Below are 19991 nucleotides of genomic sequence, written 5' to 3'. Positions count from 1 at the left end.
GTTAACGTTCCTGCCTTGCAAAGTGGGTGAACTCAGCGGAGGCCTAGCATGTTTCGAAATAAGAGACCCCCTGCAGAAGCCTACCTAAGAGGCAACGCACGGGGGTGGGAGGCAGCTGCGGACCTGGCTAGAGAGAGTTCGGGAAAAAGGGCGGGACTGAGTAGAGACGCATTGCGGATAAAGGTAGGGGGCTGGTGTGTTGGGCAAGGGGGTGGGACCAAAAGGCGCTGCGCATCTGTTGAAGGAGTGGATGCGTAAGAAGAAGGGGAGGAGGAACCTTTGTACACTGTCAACCTGGTTGGCGGTGGGATAGTGTGTTGGCAAGGAGGCGGGATCTCCTTCAAGTGCACATGCGCGACAAGGTCTCCGGGATGAAGCTTTTGTTGGGAAAGCAAGCGGGACTCTTATTTGGACAGTGATCTGTTGCGCATGCGCGGGCCTTCGTGAGGCGGTGGGTGGTATATTAGGCGAAGAGGCGGGGTCGCCCGAGCTGCCGCGCTGGCATTTTCTCCTGGACAAGGAGAGAGTGCGGGTGCCGAGAGCCGAGCGGAGCAGTCCCGATCTTCTGAGTCGCGAAGGAGGAAGCAGCGAGGGGATTGGGGTTGGGACCTGAGGCAAGGTGAGATTCGCCCCCAGACTGGGCATCTGCCCCCTGGTGCGGCGCCCTTCCCCCACTCTTTTATCCCAACCCCTTTACCCTGAATTCAGAAGCCCCTTCCTCTGCCTGGTCCGGGATTCGTACCCCGCTCCCGACCCTTTCTAATTTGAAGCCCCGTCCTTCCCCTGAACCTTTATCCAATTCCTTCACTGAACCCTATTTCCCGACCTTGTCCCCGTTATACGAGTCCTCTAGATTCAAAACCTTAATTCAACTTTCCAGACGCGAATCTCACCCCGCTAGCCGCCCCCCCCCCCCCGCCCCCGTAAACTACCGCATTCGGAGCTCTTATCTGCTTCCAAAACGCGGATTGGAAGCTTTTCCGTGACAGCTTCTGAAATTTTAGCTGGTGTCTCGGGACGACCGTTTACTTTTCCCGCTCCCTTTAGTCCTGGTTCTCCCCGCACCCAGCATCTCACCCGCCCCCAGAATCAAACCACACGCGCACAACACAATTCGGTCCTCCGTCTTTTCCTTCTGTAGTATAATGCCTGCTTCCTCTCCCACACCCCCCTTAGGCTCTGCTCTTGCCAGAGAGACAAGAGCTATGGCTCAGAAACCGGACGGCGGTGCAGGCCTCCGCGGCTTCCAGGTGAGAACCCCCGCTCGCAATTCCCCCATTTTCCCTGCTGACAGATTACGCCCACCCCCGGCCCCTTAGGTGGTGCAAAAGGCAGGATCTGATTTTGCCCTCCTTCCGGCCTAGACTCCGCGGGCTCTCAAATTTCTAGCGTTTATCGAATGGGGGGAGGGGCGGCCCTTTTCAGCCATCGGTCCCTGCTTAGAGAAAGGGGAGACCCTGTTAGTCAGGGCATTCTGCCCAGAGAATGCGGGTTGGGTAAGGAACCATTTTTTTTCCATAACCCTGACGCGTGTAGAGCAGTCTGTCGCCCCATCCCCCAACCTCTCGCCTCCACCCTCCCTCCCTCCACGCCACGAGACTCCCCCCTCCACGCCACGAGACTCCCCCCTCCACCGTCTCCGCTTATCCTTCTCAATTCCTCCCTCCTCGGGTCTTGAGCTCCCCACCTCAAGGCTAACCAGCCCATCTCTAAACCACATTTGGGGTTCAGTGCTTGTGCCACATTCCGCACCAGCCCCTGCTGCCTCTGACAGTCCCTCACCTTGCCCTGCCCCCCTCTATCCTTAATTAAATTTTGTTCCCGCCCCGCCTCTCTTTGACCCGCCTCTGCCCCCCGTGTCTGAGAACTGCGACGCCTGTCTACAGCTCCCCTGCAGCCGTGCACTGTGCCGTGCCCCTCCTTCTGGTCTGGCTTGTAAGGCCCAGAGATTGAAATTCCCCCCCCCCTCTTGTATTTGCAGGCTGAGGCCTCTGTAGAAGACAGCGCCTTGCTTGTGCAGACCTTGATGGAAGCCATCCAGATCTCCGAGGCTCCGCCCACCAGCCAGGCCCCAGCAGCTGCCAGTGGGCCGAATGCTAGTCCCCAGAGTTCACAGCCCCCAACTGCCAATGAGAAGGCTGATACTGAGGTTTCAGCAGCTGCTGCCAGGCCTAAGACAGGCTTTAAGGCCCATAATGGCACCACAAAGGGGCCAAATGATTACCCTCAGGCACGTCATGCCAAGGAGATGTCCAAAAATCAGTCTAAGGTGGCCTTTAAGTCACAGAATGCCACCTCTAAAGGTCCACATGATTTTTCCCAGGCAGCATCCACAGGCAAATCAGCTAAAAAGTCCGAAATGGCCTTTAAGGGTCAGAATACCACTTCTAAGGCTGGCCCTGGTGCCGCCTACAATTTCGCTCATTCTCCCAGTGCCAATGAGATGACCAACAACCAGCCTAAGACAGCTAAGGCTTGGAATGACACCACTAAGGTCCCTGGAGCTGATGCCCAGTCCCAGAATGTAAATCAGGCCAAAATGGCTGACGTAGGGACCAGCGCAGGTATCTCTGAAACTGACGGTGCAGCAGCTCAGATATCCGCCGATGGCTCCCAGGCTCAGAATGTGGAGTCCCGGACTATAATTCGGGGCAAGAGGACCCGCAAGGTGAGATCCCTGGTAGCTTCCCTTTGATCTGGGGTCTCTCCTTTCTTTGAATTTCCTCTGCTCCAAACAAAATAAAGGGCATATATTTATCTATATTTTGGCAAAGTTGTAGGGGGTGCTGAGGTAAATATTCCTGACCCCTGGTTGTCCACAGATTGATGGTGACTTCATACAAGGGCACAAGCAGCTAGGCAGGCTTATACAAGAACATCATTAGATCATGAAGATCTACCTCACTATCGAGAGAGAGAACACAGTCGGGGAGAAATGATTTCACAGTGAAACCCAGCAGAGCCAATATTCACACAGGAAAAGGAGAAACTGGGGTCCCACTTTCTGTTTTTTTTCTTTGTCTGGTTTGGAGATAAAATGCCTGCCTGAAAGACAAAGAGAAAGACAAAGTGACCAATGGGATAGATGAGGGATAGATGAGGATTCCTAGGTACTTCTTAGAATAGCAGCTGGGAGGCCCCAGGACTAATAGTGACCCTGAAATTTTCTTCTCTCTAACGATACAGATTAATAACTTGAATGTGGAAGAGAACAGCAGTGGGGATCAAAGGCGTGCCTCACTGGCTTCGGGGAACTGGAGGTCTGCTCCGGTTCCAGTGACCACTCAGAACCCACCTGGCGCACCCCCTAACGTGCTGTGGCAGACACCACTGGCCTGGCAGAACCCATCAGGCTGGCAAAACCAGACAGCTAGGCAGACCCCACCAGCACGCCAGAGTCCCCCGGCTAGGCAGCCCCCGACAGCATGGCAGAACCCAGTCGCATGGCAGAATCCCGTGATCTGGCCTAACCCAGTGATCTGGCAGAATCCCGTGATCTGGCCAAACCCCATTGTCTGGCCTGGCCCAATTGTCTGGCCAAACCCAATGGCCTGGCAGAGTGCACCTGGATGGCAGAGCCCACCCAGTTGGCAGGCTCCACCTAGTTGGCAGAGCCCTCAAGATTGGCAAGGCCCCCCAGATTGGCAGTTACCCCCTGACTGGTCAATGCCTCCTGACTGGTCCTTTCCCACTGACTGGCCTTTTCCACCTGACTGGATCCCCACTGACTGGCCAATTCCACCTGACTGGCAGAATTTACGACCCTCACCTAATCTGAGATCGTCCTCCAACTCTCGTGCCTCACAGAACCAGGGTCCTCCACAGCCCCGAGATGTGGCCCTTCTTCAGGAAAGAGTAAGTGCTGTCCCTGTCTACGTAGTTTACTGCAGTCCTTCCATTTATAATCAGCCAAGTTTTCTGCAAACATAATTTTAATTATTTCTCCCCAGGCAAATAAGTTGGTCAAGTACCTGATGCTTAAAGACTACACGAAGGTGCCCATCAAGCGCTCAGGTGGGTCCTTCTATTCTTGATGTCCTATAGGGGCATCATGTGCTTATTGTGTCCCCCCCATCAACTGGTTCTACTTCTGAGGAGCCTGACTGGGCTACCCTCACCAGGGCTGGCAAAGGGGCTGCTACTGGGTGTTCCAGCTGCTTCCTTTCTCTCCTACAGAAATGCTGAGGGATATCATCCGAGAGTACACTGATGTTTATCCAGAAATCATTGAACGCGCATGCTTTGTCCTGGAGAAGGTAAGGAGCCAGACCTGAGAAGCTAGAACGGTGGCAAAAATCTCCATTTTGTGAGATAACAACGCGAAGTTTAGGACAAGGCTTACAGGACTGTGACTTGCCTGCCTGTTGGTAGGTTAGCCTAACTGCCCTCATTTCATAATCTCTTTTCTTCTGTAGAAATTTGGAATCCAGCTGAAGGAAATCGACAAAGAAGAGCATCTGTATATTCTCATCAGTACCCCTGAGTCCCTGGCTGGCATACTGGGAACGTAAGATGGGAAAGGAGATGGAATGTGGTCGTTCTCAGTGATGCTTTTTTTCCCCTAAGAGTTTCAGTATTCAGTCACATAGGAGGTCATGGGCAGAGTGGGGCATAATGATCTCTCCTGAGAAATACTGGAGAAGCTAACTTGGTAAGCTTGTGGGTTTTTTCTTGCAAATGGCTGCTGGGTATGTATATACCTATATTCTCTTCATACTCCTCTAGGACCAAAGACACACCGAAGCTAGGCCTCCTCTTGGTGATTCTGGGCATTATCTTCATGAATGGCAACCGTGCCAGTGAGGGTGAGTGGCTGGGCTGGGAGCTGGGGCTGGCTGCAGCCTGGTTTCCATGCTCACTTTCCCTGCCTTGTCTCCTCTCGCCTCCCATTACAGCCGTCCTCTGGGAAGCACTGCGCAAGATGGGACTCCGTCCTGGGTATGATGCGGGTCCTCCATCTGAAGTAGCCCTTAGCAGCAGGGGATGGTACCAGGATCGCATCAACCTGGTGCTCTGGGGGGGGGGAGTCGAAATTATGGTGTGAATAGATAGGAAAACCATCTTTAACCCTCTCTTTCTTTACCTTTCATCAGGCAAAATCTCTGATTGTCGTTTTCTTTTTTACCATCAGGGTCAGACATCCCCTCCTCGGTGATCTGAGAAAGCTTCTTACTTACGAGTTTGTAAAGCAGAAGTAAGTGGTCCTTGGGATTCTGACTCTGCTTGGCCTGTGTCAGAAAGGGGTCTCTAAACATGACTTACAGTGCACCTGTGTCGGGTCACAGAATTACTCAAGTGTTTACTGAAGCTAAATAAGGCCTGTCCACTATTCTCATGGTTCACACTCTAAGGAGAGGGTGGTCCAAAATTATAATAAAAACCTGAAGTGATAACTTTAGCATAATATGGTGGGGGTTTTTTTGTTTGTTTTTGCAGACTGCCCATAAACACAGCTTTTTTTCCCTCAGATACCTGGACTACAGACGAGTGCCCAACAGCAACCCTCCTGAGTATGAGTTCCTCTGGGGCCTCCGCTCCTACCACGAGACTAGCAAGATGAAAGTGCTGAGATTCATTGCAGAGGTAACGGAGGAATCGATGAAAGGTTAAGCCACGTAAACAAGCTGGGGGCGATGATGCGTGTTTGCAGTCTAATACTGGGGAGGTGGAAATAGTGGCTCAGGGGCTCACACAGGCTCACGCTCCAGCCTGCTTGGTAAGAAACACTATCTCAAATAATAAGCCTTGCACATACCTGCACATGTATGTGCACACACATAGGAAGGCACAAGGAAAAGTCAGCTCAGCAATTTACAGATATACACTAGTCGTTAACTGATAGACATTTTGCTGCATAATAGATACCCAGGGCTTACTCATTACATCTAGCTAAACTTCATACACTTTAATGAATATGTCCCTATTCCTCATCCCACTTAAACCCCTGGCAACCACCAGTCTGATCTATGATCTACTCCTATGAGTCTAGTTTAGATTATCCACTTATCAATAAAATTGCAGTACTTGTCTCTTTGTATTGTCTGGCTTACTATAATGTCCTTCAGCTTCACCCGTATGTTCACAAATAGTAGGATTTTCATTTCTAAAGGCTGAATAGTATTCCGTTGTATATAATACAGTATTTTCTTTTTGCATTCCTCTTATTGATTATGTATCTTGGATACTGTAAAAGGCTTGGTTTTGTTTTTTATTTCTCACCGTAGGTTCAGAAGAGAGACCCTCGTGACTGGACTGCACAGTTCATGGAAGCTGCAGATGAAGCCTTGGACGCTCTGGATGCTGCTGCAGCTGAGGCGGAGGCCCGGGCCGAAGCACGGAACCGCATGGGAATTGGAGACGAGGCTGTGTCTGGGCCCTGGAGCTGGGATGACATTGAGTTTGAGCTGCTGACCTGGGATGAGGAAGGAGATTTTGGGGATCCTTGGTCCAGGATCCCCTTTACCTTCTGGGCCAGATACCACCAGAATGCCCGCTCCCGATTTCCCCAGGCTTTCACTGGCCCCATCATTGGCCCCAGCGGTACTGCCACCGCCAACTTCGCCGCCAACTTCGGTGCCATTGGCTTCTTCTGGGTTGAGTAAATTGTCAGGTAAGTAAATCACTTTGAATAAAGCAGGTAGGGTTCTTGGTTGGGGGGATATGGTCAGTGGGGGAATTGTATTCCCATTCCTAAGCTAGTAGTAACAAAACCCATTATGGAGAAAAGGGAAGTAAAGAGACAGTACTCTTCGGTGTTTATGTTCTTTATTACTTGATATAGCTAATTGAATTATTTTCTCCTTTTCTTATATTCACAGATACTGCTCATCATTTGCAATAGTTTTCCCTGAGTGAGGCCAAAAGAAGCCTCAGATTCCTTCACAACACAGCTATCTAGAGCGCTAGCCACGTCCTGTTGACTGAGAGTGGCATGCAAGATAAATTTATTTGCTATTCTGTACTTTTTTTTTTCCTTGTGTGTTGTCAAGTTTTGGTATCAGAAATAAATGTTGCAAAGTGAATTAAATGTGTTCCTCATCTTTTTTTGTATGTATATCCAGAGAGAGGAGGAGGGAGAGGGCAGATCAACTTTCAAAAGATGGAAATGTGGGTAGATCCAACAAATGGTTTGGAAACCAAAGGAGGGACGAATGAACACAATTGTCAATGAAATCTAAGGACTGGTGTGATAGTTTATATCACATAAGTAATGAATGTGATGGGTATGCTGTATAAGAAAAGGAATGGTGAAGGCAGGTGAATGGTCTGAACAAATATACGTAAGACGGACCTGGGTGGGAAAGGGGACACGGACGGGGAGAAGGGAACATGATCAGGTATTGGGAACAGGAGGAAGGAGGTGGGGGGACCTTCTAGAATGTACCAGAGATCTGGGAAGCAGAAGACTCTCAAGACTCAAAGGGAAGGACTTTAGATGAAATGCCTACAGTGGGGAGGGGGAACTCATAGAGACCACCTCCAGTAGAAAGACAGGGCATCAAGTGGAGGGATGGGGTTGCCATCCCACAGTCAAAACCTCTGCCCCAGAAGTGTTCCTGTCTGAAAGAACTGCAGGGACAGAAATGGAGAAGAGAGTGAGGGAAAGGAGGTCCAGTGACAGGCCCAATGAGGGATCCAGTTCCAGGGGAGGCTCCGAGGCCTGACACTATTAGAGAGGCTGTGGTGTGCTTACAGACAGGAGCCTAGCATGGCTGCCCTCTGAGAGGCCCCACAAGCCTGAATGAGTCAGATGCAGATCCTTACACCCAAACAATGGACAGAAGCCAGGGACCCCTTTGGTTGAATTAGGGAAAAGCTGGAAGAAGCTGAGGAGGAGGGTGACCCCAGAGGAAGACCAGCAGTCTCACTAACCTGGAGCCCCGAGATCTCTGACACTGAGCCACCAACCAGGCAGTATACACCAGCTAATACGAGGCCCCCAACACACATACAGCAGAGGACTGCCGGGTCTGGATTCAGCAAAGATGCACCTAACCCTCAAGATACTGGAGGCCTCGAGGAGTGGGGAGGCCTGGTGAGGTGGGGATGAGGGGTTGGGGACATCCTCTTGGAGATGGGGGTGGTATGGGATGGGGGAAAACTGGGAGAGGGATGAAGTCTGGAGTGTAAAAAAGGTTTAAAGAATGAAACTAATTTTTAAAAAAACAGTCAAAATTAAAGCACCCAGTGGTGTCAGAGTGGAGGATAGAAGATGAACGGTCAGTGGCTTAGGATTCCAGGATGTTTTTTAAGTCCATGTGGAAAGCAAAATAAGTAGGATAGAGGCAAGAAGAGGTATAACCCCATGAGCCGAGTGCCAGTCACATTAGCCAGAAAGGGCTGAGCTAATAGTTTACCACTTCACAGTGGTAAACGCAGCCTGTCCTCCCCAATCCCCTGTCGACACAGGATCAGGGAACTTAATCACACATACAGAATTTATGAAAGAGGCCTCAAAAAGCTGTGGCTGGATGTGTCAGGGTAGGGTGGTACCCAAGGGGGGAGGCTTCCCCTTCTCTGAGGAGAAGGGAAGAAGTAGTGGGGGGGATCTGGAAGGGTGAGACTTGGAGGAGAGGAGGGAGAGAGCGGCTTGCGATCTGGATGTAAAGTGAATAAATAATGAGAAAGCCCTCGGTCCTGTGAAGGCTCCGTGCCCCAGTGTGGGGGATGCTTGGGTGGGGGATGGGAGTGTGTGCGTGGGTGGGGGTGCATCCTCATAGAAGCTGGGGGAAAGCGGCTGGGATGGGGGGATTGCAGACCGGAAACTGGAAAGGGGATAACATTTGAAATGTAAATAAATAAAATGTCCAATAAACAACTTTTCAAAGGTAACAATAATTAATGAAAAAGTCATGAATTTGAAAATCAACAATGGGAGGGAGGGGGAAGGAAAATGGGATGGGAAAATAATGTAATTATCTAAAAAATGTTTTTTAAAAAATAGCCTCTCCTGCAGGGTTAAAGAGGGATCTTTGTGACTTAGAAAACAGAGCTAGAGAGCCTTTGGCTATGACCTGAACCAGGAACTGCCTGAGTTACTGACGCTTTCTCACCAGAAATGAAACTAGGCCTAGGCCATAACTTATTTCAAAGCTAGTATTTGGCCAGGTGAACAAGGCAGGCGCAGAAAATGTATGTGATAGGAAAAAAGAGCGAAGACAATTTGGGAAAGGCTCAATAATGGTCAAGGACAGTAGCCATTATTCCTTAGGTTCATGGCAATGCCCACATTCTGAGAAGAGCGCAGGGTTAGTTAGTAGGAAGTAGAGGGCCCAATCCCCGCCCTGCCTTTTGTCCTTGCTTTAGGTTTCCCTTTCACCTGGGCGTGGGTCCTGACCCTCTTCTCAGGCATGCTGGGAGAATCAGCCGGAGACCTGTTTGGCAGGGATTGTCACAGCCCGCAGGCTCTAGGGGTCTGGCCTGTGGTTCTTATCGCTTCTGATGGGAAGCACCTGGAATGTCTGACGTCAGAGACGGCCTTTCACCTGGAAGAGTGTTCCCAGCATGCAGTTCCTTAACCATCGGTTTGGATCCAGAGCATCCCACCTTCCCCCAGCCTGTCCCAGGGTATGGTCCGTGGCTTCCACATTCAGGTTGATGGACGTTGCTTAGCAGCTTTAGAAAAGAATAATCCATAGCCCATTACCCCCCAAGATAATTACAGGTCTTCCCTGAAGGATTGCTGCAACCACCCCCATCACTACCCACAGCCCAGATCCATACTTTCCAGATTATATCTGCCCCAAAGGAAGAGGAGCTCAGATGAGCTACAGGATGTGTGGGAAGGATTCCAGGCCCTAAAGCCCTGCAGTGAGGTCATCCAGCAATTCTGCCTCTACACTCAGCTTTAGCTGCTCATTTGTACATGGGGAAAGAAATGAGATCTCCCCAAACTCTTGCTATGTCCAAGACTATGATCTAATGTATGTAAAAACTGAACGAGAGTAGGGGCTGGAGAGTTTGCTCAGTGGTTACTAACGAACACTAGCTACTTCTTCCATAGGTCCCAGTTCAATTCCCAGCACCTACATGGCGGCTCACAACTATCTGTAACTCCACTTTGGGGGATCAACTCCCTTACACAGCCACACGTGCCGGTAAAACACTAATGCACATAAAATAAAAATAAATATTTTTTTTTTATTGACAGAGGACTGTGGATCCTCCAAGATATGCTAGATCAAAGAGTCCTAGGCTGCTGGGCTGGCTGCTCAGAGTCAAGCCGGGTTGAATCAGAGGACAATGTGATTACAGCAACACCAGAGATGTGGAGTCTACCAGGAAGTTCTAAGGAGCCTGACAAAAGAGATTGAAAGTATGTCACTGGAGCTGATGAAGTAACTCCTATGCTTGTTGGTAGCCTCTTTAGTTCCAGGGAACTATCACGGGCTTCAGAATGCTGTTCTGTCCAAATCGCATTTGATTCTATTCCTTCTCTAAAATTCTAATGCAACTTGTACAGCTGGCAAAATGTGAATAAGGCTTTCAATTTAAGGGTCTTATTTTTATGTTTGCTATAACAGAATGTAATTGCAATTTACTCTCAAATATATTTTTTAAATTTTCGTGTGTGTCAGAGAGAGACAAAGACATGCATGCTTCTCTCTCTCGCTCTCTCTCGCTCTCTCTCTCTCTCTCTCTCTCTCTCTCTCTCTCTCACACACACACACACACACACAGAGAGAGAGAGAGAGAGAGAGAGAGAGAGAGAGAGAGAGAGAGATTGAATATCATATCCTGAGTAGGCCTATTCTGGTAAGACCATAAGAGAGACTATACTTTTAATAAGAGAAATTTTAAAAATGAGAAAGATTTGATGCTCAGAACCTACATTCCTAGATTTTAAGATGAGAGAGCTGCATAGGTTTTTTTTTTAAGGTGTGGGTAATTCTGTGAGCTCAAAGAACTATCCAGCCAATAGCCATAAAATAAAAAAGTATCTTATTTATAGTAAGTAGGGTCATGAATTTTGCCCAAAAATATTAAGTGAAACTGGCATTAGTTTTTTACACAGCAACCCTACCGACATCTTGATTTTAGTCTTGCCTTGATAGAGAACCCAGTCAAACCATTCCTGAACTTCTGATCTACAAATAACTAGGCAATAAGGACTACATGTTGCTTTAGCTACCTAGTCTGAAATCATCTTTGATGCATTAATAGAAAACTAGTATATTGTCTTTGTGAAATGGCATATCCAGATATTTGCTTGGCCTTTGAGTCTTAAAAGATTGGTATGAGAACTAAAACAATTTGTGTGGCTTCCCCCTCCCCCACCCAGCAGTGTCTTTTTTTCCCCCAGCAGTGTCTTAAACAAATGGTTCCCCTTTGTGTCTTGTTTTCCTTCTCCAGTCTTCCTCCAGTTTTGTGAGCCTCTGATATCTTCCCGATGCAATTATTTTATTTACAAATATAAGAAAAAGAGAGTCATTGATACTAATTCCACCTTTTCCACGGATGTGGCTTTGGGCAAGCATTCCCCCCTCTGAGACCTCATTCGCCTGTCTGTAAAGGTAGATGAGGAAATAAAGCCATTAGGAACAACTAAATGTCTAGCTACTATCCTATATTTCCAAGCTATCTTTGCTATTGTGTTGAAGTCATAAGACCATGCCTGGCCAGAGGACCTCCAGGATAAGATACCTATTGGGAAACCATGTGTCAAGCAAACTGCTGGGGCGAGTGCTCTGGATGGCTGTCTGGATGTCTGCATGGTTAAGACTGGGTGCAGAAGGCATGAGAGCAGGGAAAGACTGAGATAAGCTCTCAGTCTGGGGCCTGGCCTCAACTTTCTCTGTCTCTGCCACACCAAATATGAAAATACAGTGTTCTCCTGTATGAAATCTTCAAAACCAAATTTAACTAAAAGCTAAAAATAAACAGCCGTAAAGAATGAAGAAGCCGTCAAAGGGCACTTTAGTGTGTGCTTTATAATTTGGAAATCAAATAACTCCTTTTAAATTTTATTATCTTTAATTTTGTATTAATGGGTACTGATTATGCATACTAATGGGGATTGGTATATTTCCACATATGGATACAGCATGCTCTGATCAAATCCAACCTCCTTTTATCATCACAGAGCAGATACCACTCTCAACCTCAATTAAGCATTATTCTGTATTCAGATCTATGTACTTTAGTTTTTATCACTGCTTTATTTCCAGCTTTATTGAAGCACAATTGTAAAGTTATATGTACCATACATATAATATATATATATATATATATTAAAGTATTCCATTAAAATGCTAATTTATATATTCATCTGTTCATGTAGTTAGAATCTAAGATTTACTCTTTTAGCACATTTGAAGTATACAGGCAAGTGTTATCTATTGGTACTATGCTATGCATTATCTCTCTAGAATCTTATTTACCCTGATAAACCAAAAATTCATATTCTTTGACAACACCTGCCCCACAAACTCAGGCCCTGGCAAACATCATCCTATTCTCTGCTTCTATGGATGTGGCTGTTTAAAGATTTTACATATACAGAGGTCATGTGATATTCACCTTCATGTGCCTGGTTCAGAGTTTAATTAGAGTTACCCTACACAGGTAACATGCTCTATCCCAGAAGTTGTCTGTTGCCAAATAAAACTAATGCCAGATGTAGGATACCTCCTCTTAAGTCGTTATCCACAGTTGTTCCAGAAACCCCCAAATTAATACAGTCACTGCTCTTCGTTGGCCACCAGAACATGATTGTAAAACCCTAATATTGAAGACATTACAAACTTTGTTCATAGGACATGGAGAAATCAGGTGGTACTGACCAGGAAGCTTCCTACCTGATCACTAGCTTCCATAGTGCCAAAGGGTGCTATACGGGTTTCTGGGGGATACAAGTCATCAATAGTTTTACCCAGCTATGAATCCTGTGAGCTACAGTAACAGCCCGCACAGCAAAATACGCCCACGGATGCAATAGTGGCATAAATGTTATTGGAGTAATCAACTGCATTCTACTTTCTGGTTTGATTTGAAGTCTGCTCTACAGGAAGAAACATGCGTCTGGTTCAGTAAATCTGGCCAAGAACCCATGGCTGGGGAGCTCATAAGCCCCAGGTGTGACTCTACCACTATTATTGTTGCTAAATAGACACAGTGCCACACTGCTCTCTAAATCTGTGTCTTTTTATCCATTGATAAGTACAGTTTTCACTCCTCATAAGAGAAATTTCCCTGACCAGTGGGCAGTGGTTAACACAGCTAGTCACAGCTGGTCAACATACAAAGATGAAGTGTCCATGGAATGCTCGACCATAAAGAAGGCGTCTATATCGCCCCTCCCAACAAGGATCATGAGAAAACGCAGAAGAATGGCAACGAAGAGATTGTAAGAGCCAGAGATCAGGGAAAAACAATGTCTTCTAGATGGGACAGGACTGCTACACCCATAAACTCACAGCTGCTGTGGTTACCTGCAATAAGAGTAACCCAATCAGCATTCCAGAATGTAGTGGAAAGGAGCTCATGAGCTCTTACCCCTAGCAGAGAGGATATTGTCAGCTGATAGCTGCTGGGAGCCCAGGAGTCTCTTTTCCTTAAGGGTGTGGTAGCCTGCTATGAGGCTCTGAGCAGCACAAATTTGACTTGGTGGATAATTTAAAAGAAATGAGGCTATAGTGGCGTATAGTGGTGCATACATCTTTAATCCCAGCACTTGGAAGGCATAGGCAGGCAGGTCTCTGTGAGTTCAAGGGAAGCCTAGTCTATGGAGTGATTTCCAGGACAGCTAGAGTTACATACTGAGAACCTGACTCAGAAAAAAAAAAAGAAAAGAGAAATGAGGACGTAAGACAGGAGGGAGGAAGCAGGTATATCTGAGAGGATCTGGGAGATGATGAAACTACACTATTCATATATATGAAATTATCAAATAATCAATATATATAGTGAAAGTCCACTACCACTAATTATCACCTAAAATCACAGCCACATTTACTCAAAAAACTACAATAACCAGCGTTAATGAGAATGTGGGTAAAATAAGGGAACCTTGGTTCATCAGTCGGAATATAAATAACATAGTCATATGAATTTAAATTTGAGTCAGTCTACAAAAAGCATAGATTTAGATGTAAATTGCACTACACCCATAAATCATCTGAGGGGGTATATATCCCTACAATGTTCCTCCTCTCGTTCTGTCCATTTATTTGGGTCTTCTCAGATATCTTTTATCAACAGTTTTGTCATACACATATATATGATTTATTAGTTTGTACCCCAGTATTCCCTTTGTTTGAATTAATTGTAAATGATACTGTTTTTGCTTTTCATTTCTACATATAAATTAGACAAGTGATTGATTTTGTGCATAAAATTATTTTCTCACATGTTACATATCAGGGAGGAGTGGGGTATGAGAAAGAAATGCCAAGTCAATCTTTAGGTGAAAAGTTATTAGAGGACCAGACAGAGATGCGAGGGCGAAGCGAGCATCTCAACCTGCTGAGAGAGAACAGAATCAGCTCTTTCAAGGTCCCTCATGAGAAAGTAGGTGGGTCGTGCTCAGAGAAATGGGCCCAAGGTCGACTGATTTCACAAAGTTAGACTTAGAAACATTATGGTTTTTATATTTCTGACTAAAATGGATATTTTTTAAGCCCCAAGGGCACGCCTAGATAAGGACTGCTTGGAAGGACAATGGGCCTAGTTAGCATTCAGCGGGACAGCTCTGGTCACAGCCCTCCATCATGTTGGGTTTATTATCTGGAAATGCCCAGTCAGGGGAGGAGGAGGAGGAAGAGGAGGACGACGGTGGAACACTGAATTCTTGTGAGAAATGTAAAAGGAGAAATAAAGAATTCAAGAGGATAGTGGGAGAGAAAGAGAGACAGACAGAGACTGAGAGACGACAGAGACTAAGAAATAGAGACTGAGTAGCTAGAGGATTTTTAATCTAAGATTTATTTAAAAAACAAAATCAAGACTGAGGGATAGTTTTATAGAAAAAGGGATTAGAGGTGTCTAAAAGATTAGTGAGCATCAAATTCTGTCCGGCTTCTTTTCACTGGAGTGAAATTACTCAATTAGGAGTTCCCCTCCCTAAATTTGGTGGTGAGTCGTCAGAAGTTAGCCTTTGAGCCAGAGGCTGGTTTCTGAATATGTGCACTGAGAGGATGCGCATGTGAGACTGTGGTCTAGACATATGTTTCTGATGCCTTCTATGTGGTTTTTGAAGCAAAGTTGGCTAACATTTCCACTGCATTTCTGGCTAGGACTAATTTACTTTTTTTTTCTTATTTTATTCATTCTTTCTTTTTTTTTACACTCCAGATTTTATCCCTCTCCCTGTTCACCCTCTGCCTGTTCCACATCTCATACCTCCTCCCTAACTCTGCTCTCCCTTCCATCTCCAAGAGTATGTCCCCACCCCCCAGCCCTTCACCCCACCAGACCTCCCCAGTCCCTGGGGCCTCCAGTCTATTGAGGGTTAGGTGCATCTTCTCTGATTGAACACAGACCTGGCAGTCCTCATATCAGCTGGTGTGTGCTGCCTGGTTGGTGGTCCAGTGTCTGAGGGATCTCGGGGGGTCCAGATTAATTGAGACTGCTCATCCTTCTACAGGGTCGACTTTCTCCTCAGCTTCTTTACTTTGATAGAAGCAGCATTCCTCCTCCGAGAAGAGGCAAAATTCTTCCTTTCCTCCTGTTGGAATAGCAAGGCCTCTTCTATTTTGGATGATAAGCACCTCCAATGAGTCTACCTAATCCTGAATTCTTACTGAACTTTGAGAAACCTCACCAAGGCTTCCACATAAATCCTGAGATAAACATGATAGTATGTTAGGGATGCAGCTGAGTCTCCCATCACTGTGCTGGTTGATGCCTGATACAGAGGAGTAACAAGAGATTATCTGTTTGCATATGTAACTAATTAGGGGAACTGGAACTATTCAGTTATTGAAAGCCACATATAAAATTTCTGTTACCAAGGAGGTAGTGAGGAGCCTGATGGCAACCCATAAGTTTATAAAATTTAGAGATTATATATATATATATATATATATATATATATATATATATATATATATATATATATATATATATGACTAGGAATGAATAGGAAAAATGGAGTAGAGGATATTCAGAATAAACTAGAATCAAAAAGCAAATATCAGGATTTCAGCTCAACATTATGTGAAATCTGAGAGGTCCTCCTTTATATGTCAGTTATGAAATAACTGCAGTTTGGGAATTGTGGTGTCTGAGGTTTTGTGGCAAAAGAGAACTCAGAAATTATTTGATGGAAGTCTTTTTCCTTGAAATACAGCAACATCAGAGGTAGGCGGGTACAAAAGGGAAGTGTGGTTGCTTTTTGAGTAGGAGTTTGAGGTCTTCCAGGAGGTCACAAGAATGTGTGGAATTTCCCAAAAGGTAACCTCCAAGACCTATCCTCTGGAGTAAGCAAGAGTTGAGCCAGGTTTAAGTATGAAGGGGGCAGGGGTCCTTGCAATCTATAAGTAGGCTTTAACCTATACGAATGAATCCAAGAGCTGAGACCTAGCAACTTACCAGCAGTAGGGATGATGAGAAGAATCAGGAAGAATCTGGACCACAGAAGCCGGAAGTGTTTGAGGATTCAGATTTTTTTTCTATATTCTTTGTTTACATTCCAAATGATTTCCCCTTTCCAGGTCCCCCCTCCCCCCCACCCCACCCCCGCTCCCCATAAGTCCCATAAACCTTCTTCTCTCTGCCTGTTCTCCAATCAACCCCTTCCCACTTCTCTGTCCTGGTACTCCCTACATTGCTGCATTGAGCCTTTCCAGGATCTGGGCCCTCTCCTTCCTTCTTCTTGGGAATCATCTGATATGTGAGTTGTGTCTTGGGTACTCAGAGCTTCTGGGCTAATTAATATCCACTTATCAGAGATTGCATTCCATGTGTATTCTTTTGTGATTGGGTTACCTCACTTAGGATGATATTTTCCAGATCAAACCATTTGCCTAAGAATTTCATGAATTCATTGTTTTTAATTGCTGAGTATTATTCCATTGTGTAAATATACCACATTTTCTGTATCCATTCATTCATTGAGGGACATCTGGGTTCTTTCCAGCTTCTGGCTATTATAAATAATAAATAAATCCCTTAAAGAAATACAGGAAAATACAATCAAACAGGTAAGGTGAGAGGGCTGGTGAGCGTGCTGCCAAGGCAGTGAGGAGGAGGAGAGTTCATATCTGTGCTGAGTGGGGAATACAGAGATGACGGCATGGAGCTTAGAACGTCTCATCCAGAAGAAGAGTCAGATGGGAGGGAGATAATCAGAAGGAGCGAGTGGAGGTTAATGTTCCTAAAACAACAGGAAAGTGACTGGTTTTTATTAGTTTGTAGGTAAGAGCATCAATCGCAACAATAGAAATGGAAGATCTGAACGTTGGTCTGGAATGAACATAAAGAGAAGAAATCTGCCCACCTGCAACCATGATGCTTACTGTGTGTTTTGTATTAGTGAGGGCAATGGCAGCTTCTTAGTGTAGATAGCATCAGTCTTCGGTGCTGAATCCTAAGGGGTCAGGAACTGAATAATCCAACTCAAAGTTAAGAATGATTGGTTCCCACCCAGGGCCTTGAGGATAGCCAGATGTCCCTTAACCTTGAATATTAGTCAGGATTTCATGAGAGCTTGTGGATTTGAGAAAGCTCTTGGAAAGTGTTGCTCTTGGTCACACTTGAAGCAAGATCCTAGTGAAACCCCGTTAGGAAAGATACGTTTTGATCAGCAGTGGTATTTGGCCTGATCTCTCTCTCTCTCTCTCTCTCTCTCTCTCTCTCTCTCTCTCTCTATCTCTCTATCTCTCTCTCTTTCTTTCTTTCCTTTCTTCCTTCCTTTTTCCTTCCTTCCTTCCTTCCTTTCTTTTTTTTTTCTTTCTTGGTTTTTCAAGACAGGGTTTTTCTGTGTAGCCTTAGTTGTCCTGGAACTCACTCTGTAGACCAGGCTGGCCTCAAACTCAGAAATTCGCCTGTCTCTGCCTCCCAAGTGCTGGAATTAAAGGCGTGCGCCACCACTGCCAGGCTCTTTTTTTCCATTTCTGTTGTCTCTATTAGTACAGACCTTAAAGAATGACTTAATAAAGTCTTTCTGAAGGGACTGGGGGATCCTCTCGTTTTGGAGGTTCCTTTTCTTTATTTCTGGGGAGGGTTAGGCAATGATGAGAGTATATAAGTTTGAGCATTACGTATTATGAAGCCAAGTAAATCAAACAGGTCCAGAAAAAGGAAGTGAGGAAGGCAAGTGTCCCCTTATTCCTCAGTTTTGTTTCAGAAGATGGCCAGGTCACTGACAACTGACTGAGACTGATGACAAGTATCCCTGGACTTAACAGATGTGGCCAAAGGGAACATATGCAAGGCTACAGAGCCTCTGACCTAACACTAAGATCTGGGCATCAGGCAGAAATCCCAGGATATAAGTGAAAGAATAAAGATCCAATTGAGAGAGGGACTAAAGTCCTGTGGTGGAGGACAATAAAGGGGTTGGATGTGGAGAGAGCAGCAAGGCTGGAGAACTCCACAGAGAGCCATCGCAATGCTGTCTCTCTCTGGATTTTTTATACCAAACATAGGATTCAGGAGAGGATCATGGTGCAAGAGAAATTCATAGCATTCAAGCCCCCTTCAGAAACAGGGTTTATTAGAGAGCTCACTAAAGTGGGGAAAGGGAAGAGCTTTAACACACTCAGCAAAAATGCTTCTATTAAGGTCCCTTGTGAGAAAATAGGACAGAAGAAAATGGTTCCAAGATTAGCTGCCCTCACCAAATCAGACTTAGAGACATTATGTTGCTTGTTTTTCTGGTCAAAACAGGCATTTGTAAGTCCCAAGGACATTCTTGCAGATAGGGCCGTACAGGAGAACAACAGGCTAGCTATTACGTGATGAGATAGTTGTGTTTACAGCCCTCTCCATTTGGGGTTTGCTATTTGAAAATGTCCTGTCCCAGAAGGGAGGCAGACGTTAGCTCTTTGATAGCCTTGAAAGGAGGAAGAATGACTAAAGGGGAGTATGGCTAGATCAGAGAAGTTATACAGAGTAACGCTTGCCTGAAACCTCCCCGTGGGAGCATCTGGGAGAGAAAGGACTGCATGTGGATGGGGCCTGACTCGGAGTCTCTCCCCAAAACAAGAGAACTTCTTTCTGCTCTAATACCATGAATTTGCTAGTTAGTCATATATTAATTTTTAAAGACATTTTTGCAGAACTTTTGGGATTTTTATTGGATATTTTCTTAATTTACATTTCAAATGTTATCCCCTTTCCTGGTTTCCCCTCCTAAAAACCCCCTAATCCATCCCCCTTCCCCTGCCCACCAATGCATCCACTCCTGCTTCCCTGTCATGGCATTCCCCTTCTCAGGACCAGGGGCCTCTCCTCCCTTTGATGTCCAACAAGGCCATCCTCTGCTACATATGCAGCTGGATCCCTGGGTCCCTTCATGTGTACTCTTTAGTTGGTGGTTTAGTCCCTGGGAGCTCCGGGGGTTCTGGTTGGTTCATATTGTTGTTCCTCCTATGAGGCTGCAAACCCTTTCAGCTCCTTCAGTCCTTTATCTAACTCCTCCATTGGGGACACTGTGCTCAGTCCATTGGTTGGCTGAGAGCGTCCCCCTCTGTACTTGTTAGGTACTGGCACAGCCTCTATTTTTTTTTCTATATCCTTTGTTTACTTTCCAAATGATTTCCCCTTTCCCAGGTCCCCCCTCCCCATATGTCCCATAAGCCTTCTTCTCTCCATCCATTCTCCAATCACCTCTCTCCTTTTTCTCTGTCCTTATATTCCCTTCCCATGCTAGATCAATACTTTCCAGGATCAGGACCCTCTCCTTACTTCTTCATGGGAGTCATTTGTTATGCGATTTGTGCCTAGGGTATTCAGGGCTTCTGGGCTAATTAATATCCACTTATCAGTGATTGCATTCCATGGGTATTCTTTTGTGAATGGGTTACCTCACTTAGGATGATGATATTTTC

General features: G+C 45.9%; 1 protein-coding gene across 1 annotated transcript; it reads left to right on the top strand.

Moving 5' to 3' along the window:
• The first annotated feature begins 383 nt into the window (after nt 1–383).
• LOC127675304 (melanoma-associated antigen D1) lies at nt 384–7021 on the top strand. The gene is made up of 13 exons (XM_052171376.1): nt 384–619; nt 1177–1250; nt 1982–2668; nt 3187–3855; nt 3951–4014; nt 4177–4256; nt 4416–4507; nt 4726–4805; nt 4896–4938; nt 5132–5194; nt 5469–5583; nt 6225–6610; nt 6819–7021. Exons 2-12 carry the CDS (start codon nt 1206–1208, stop codon nt 6600–6602), a joined length of 2316 nt encoding a protein of 771 aa, XP_052027336.1. The 5' UTR covers nt 384–619; nt 1177–1205; the 3' UTR covers nt 6603–6610; nt 6819–7021.
• The last annotated feature ends 12970 nt before the right edge of the window (nt 7022–19991 follow it).

This window comes from Apodemus sylvaticus, chromosome X, assembly GCF_947179515.1.
Source record: "Apodemus sylvaticus chromosome X, mApoSyl1.1, whole genome shotgun sequence".
NCBI classification, from domain to species: Eukaryota; Metazoa; Chordata; class Mammalia; order Rodentia; family Muridae; genus Apodemus; species Apodemus sylvaticus.
Note: the sequence above shows the minus strand (reverse complement) of the source record. Positions and strands in the feature narration are given on the sequence as shown.

What these genes read in the sequence shown, in the direction of transcription:
- LOC127675304 (XM_052171376.1), top strand. Translation starts at nt 1,206, where the DNA reads ATGGCTCAGAAACCGGACGGCGGTGCAGGCCTCCGCGGCTTCCAG. An exon ending in TGGCCCTTCTTCAGGAAAGA is followed by an intron (nt 3,856 to 3,950) that starts GTAAGTGCTGTC and finishes ATTTCTCCCCAG; the next exon opens with GCAAATAAGTTGGTCAAGTA. An exon ending in TGCTGAGATTCATTGCAGAG is followed by an intron (nt 5,584 to 6,224) that starts GTAACGGAGGAA and finishes TTCTCACCGTAG; the next exon opens with GTTCAGAAGAGAGACCCTCG.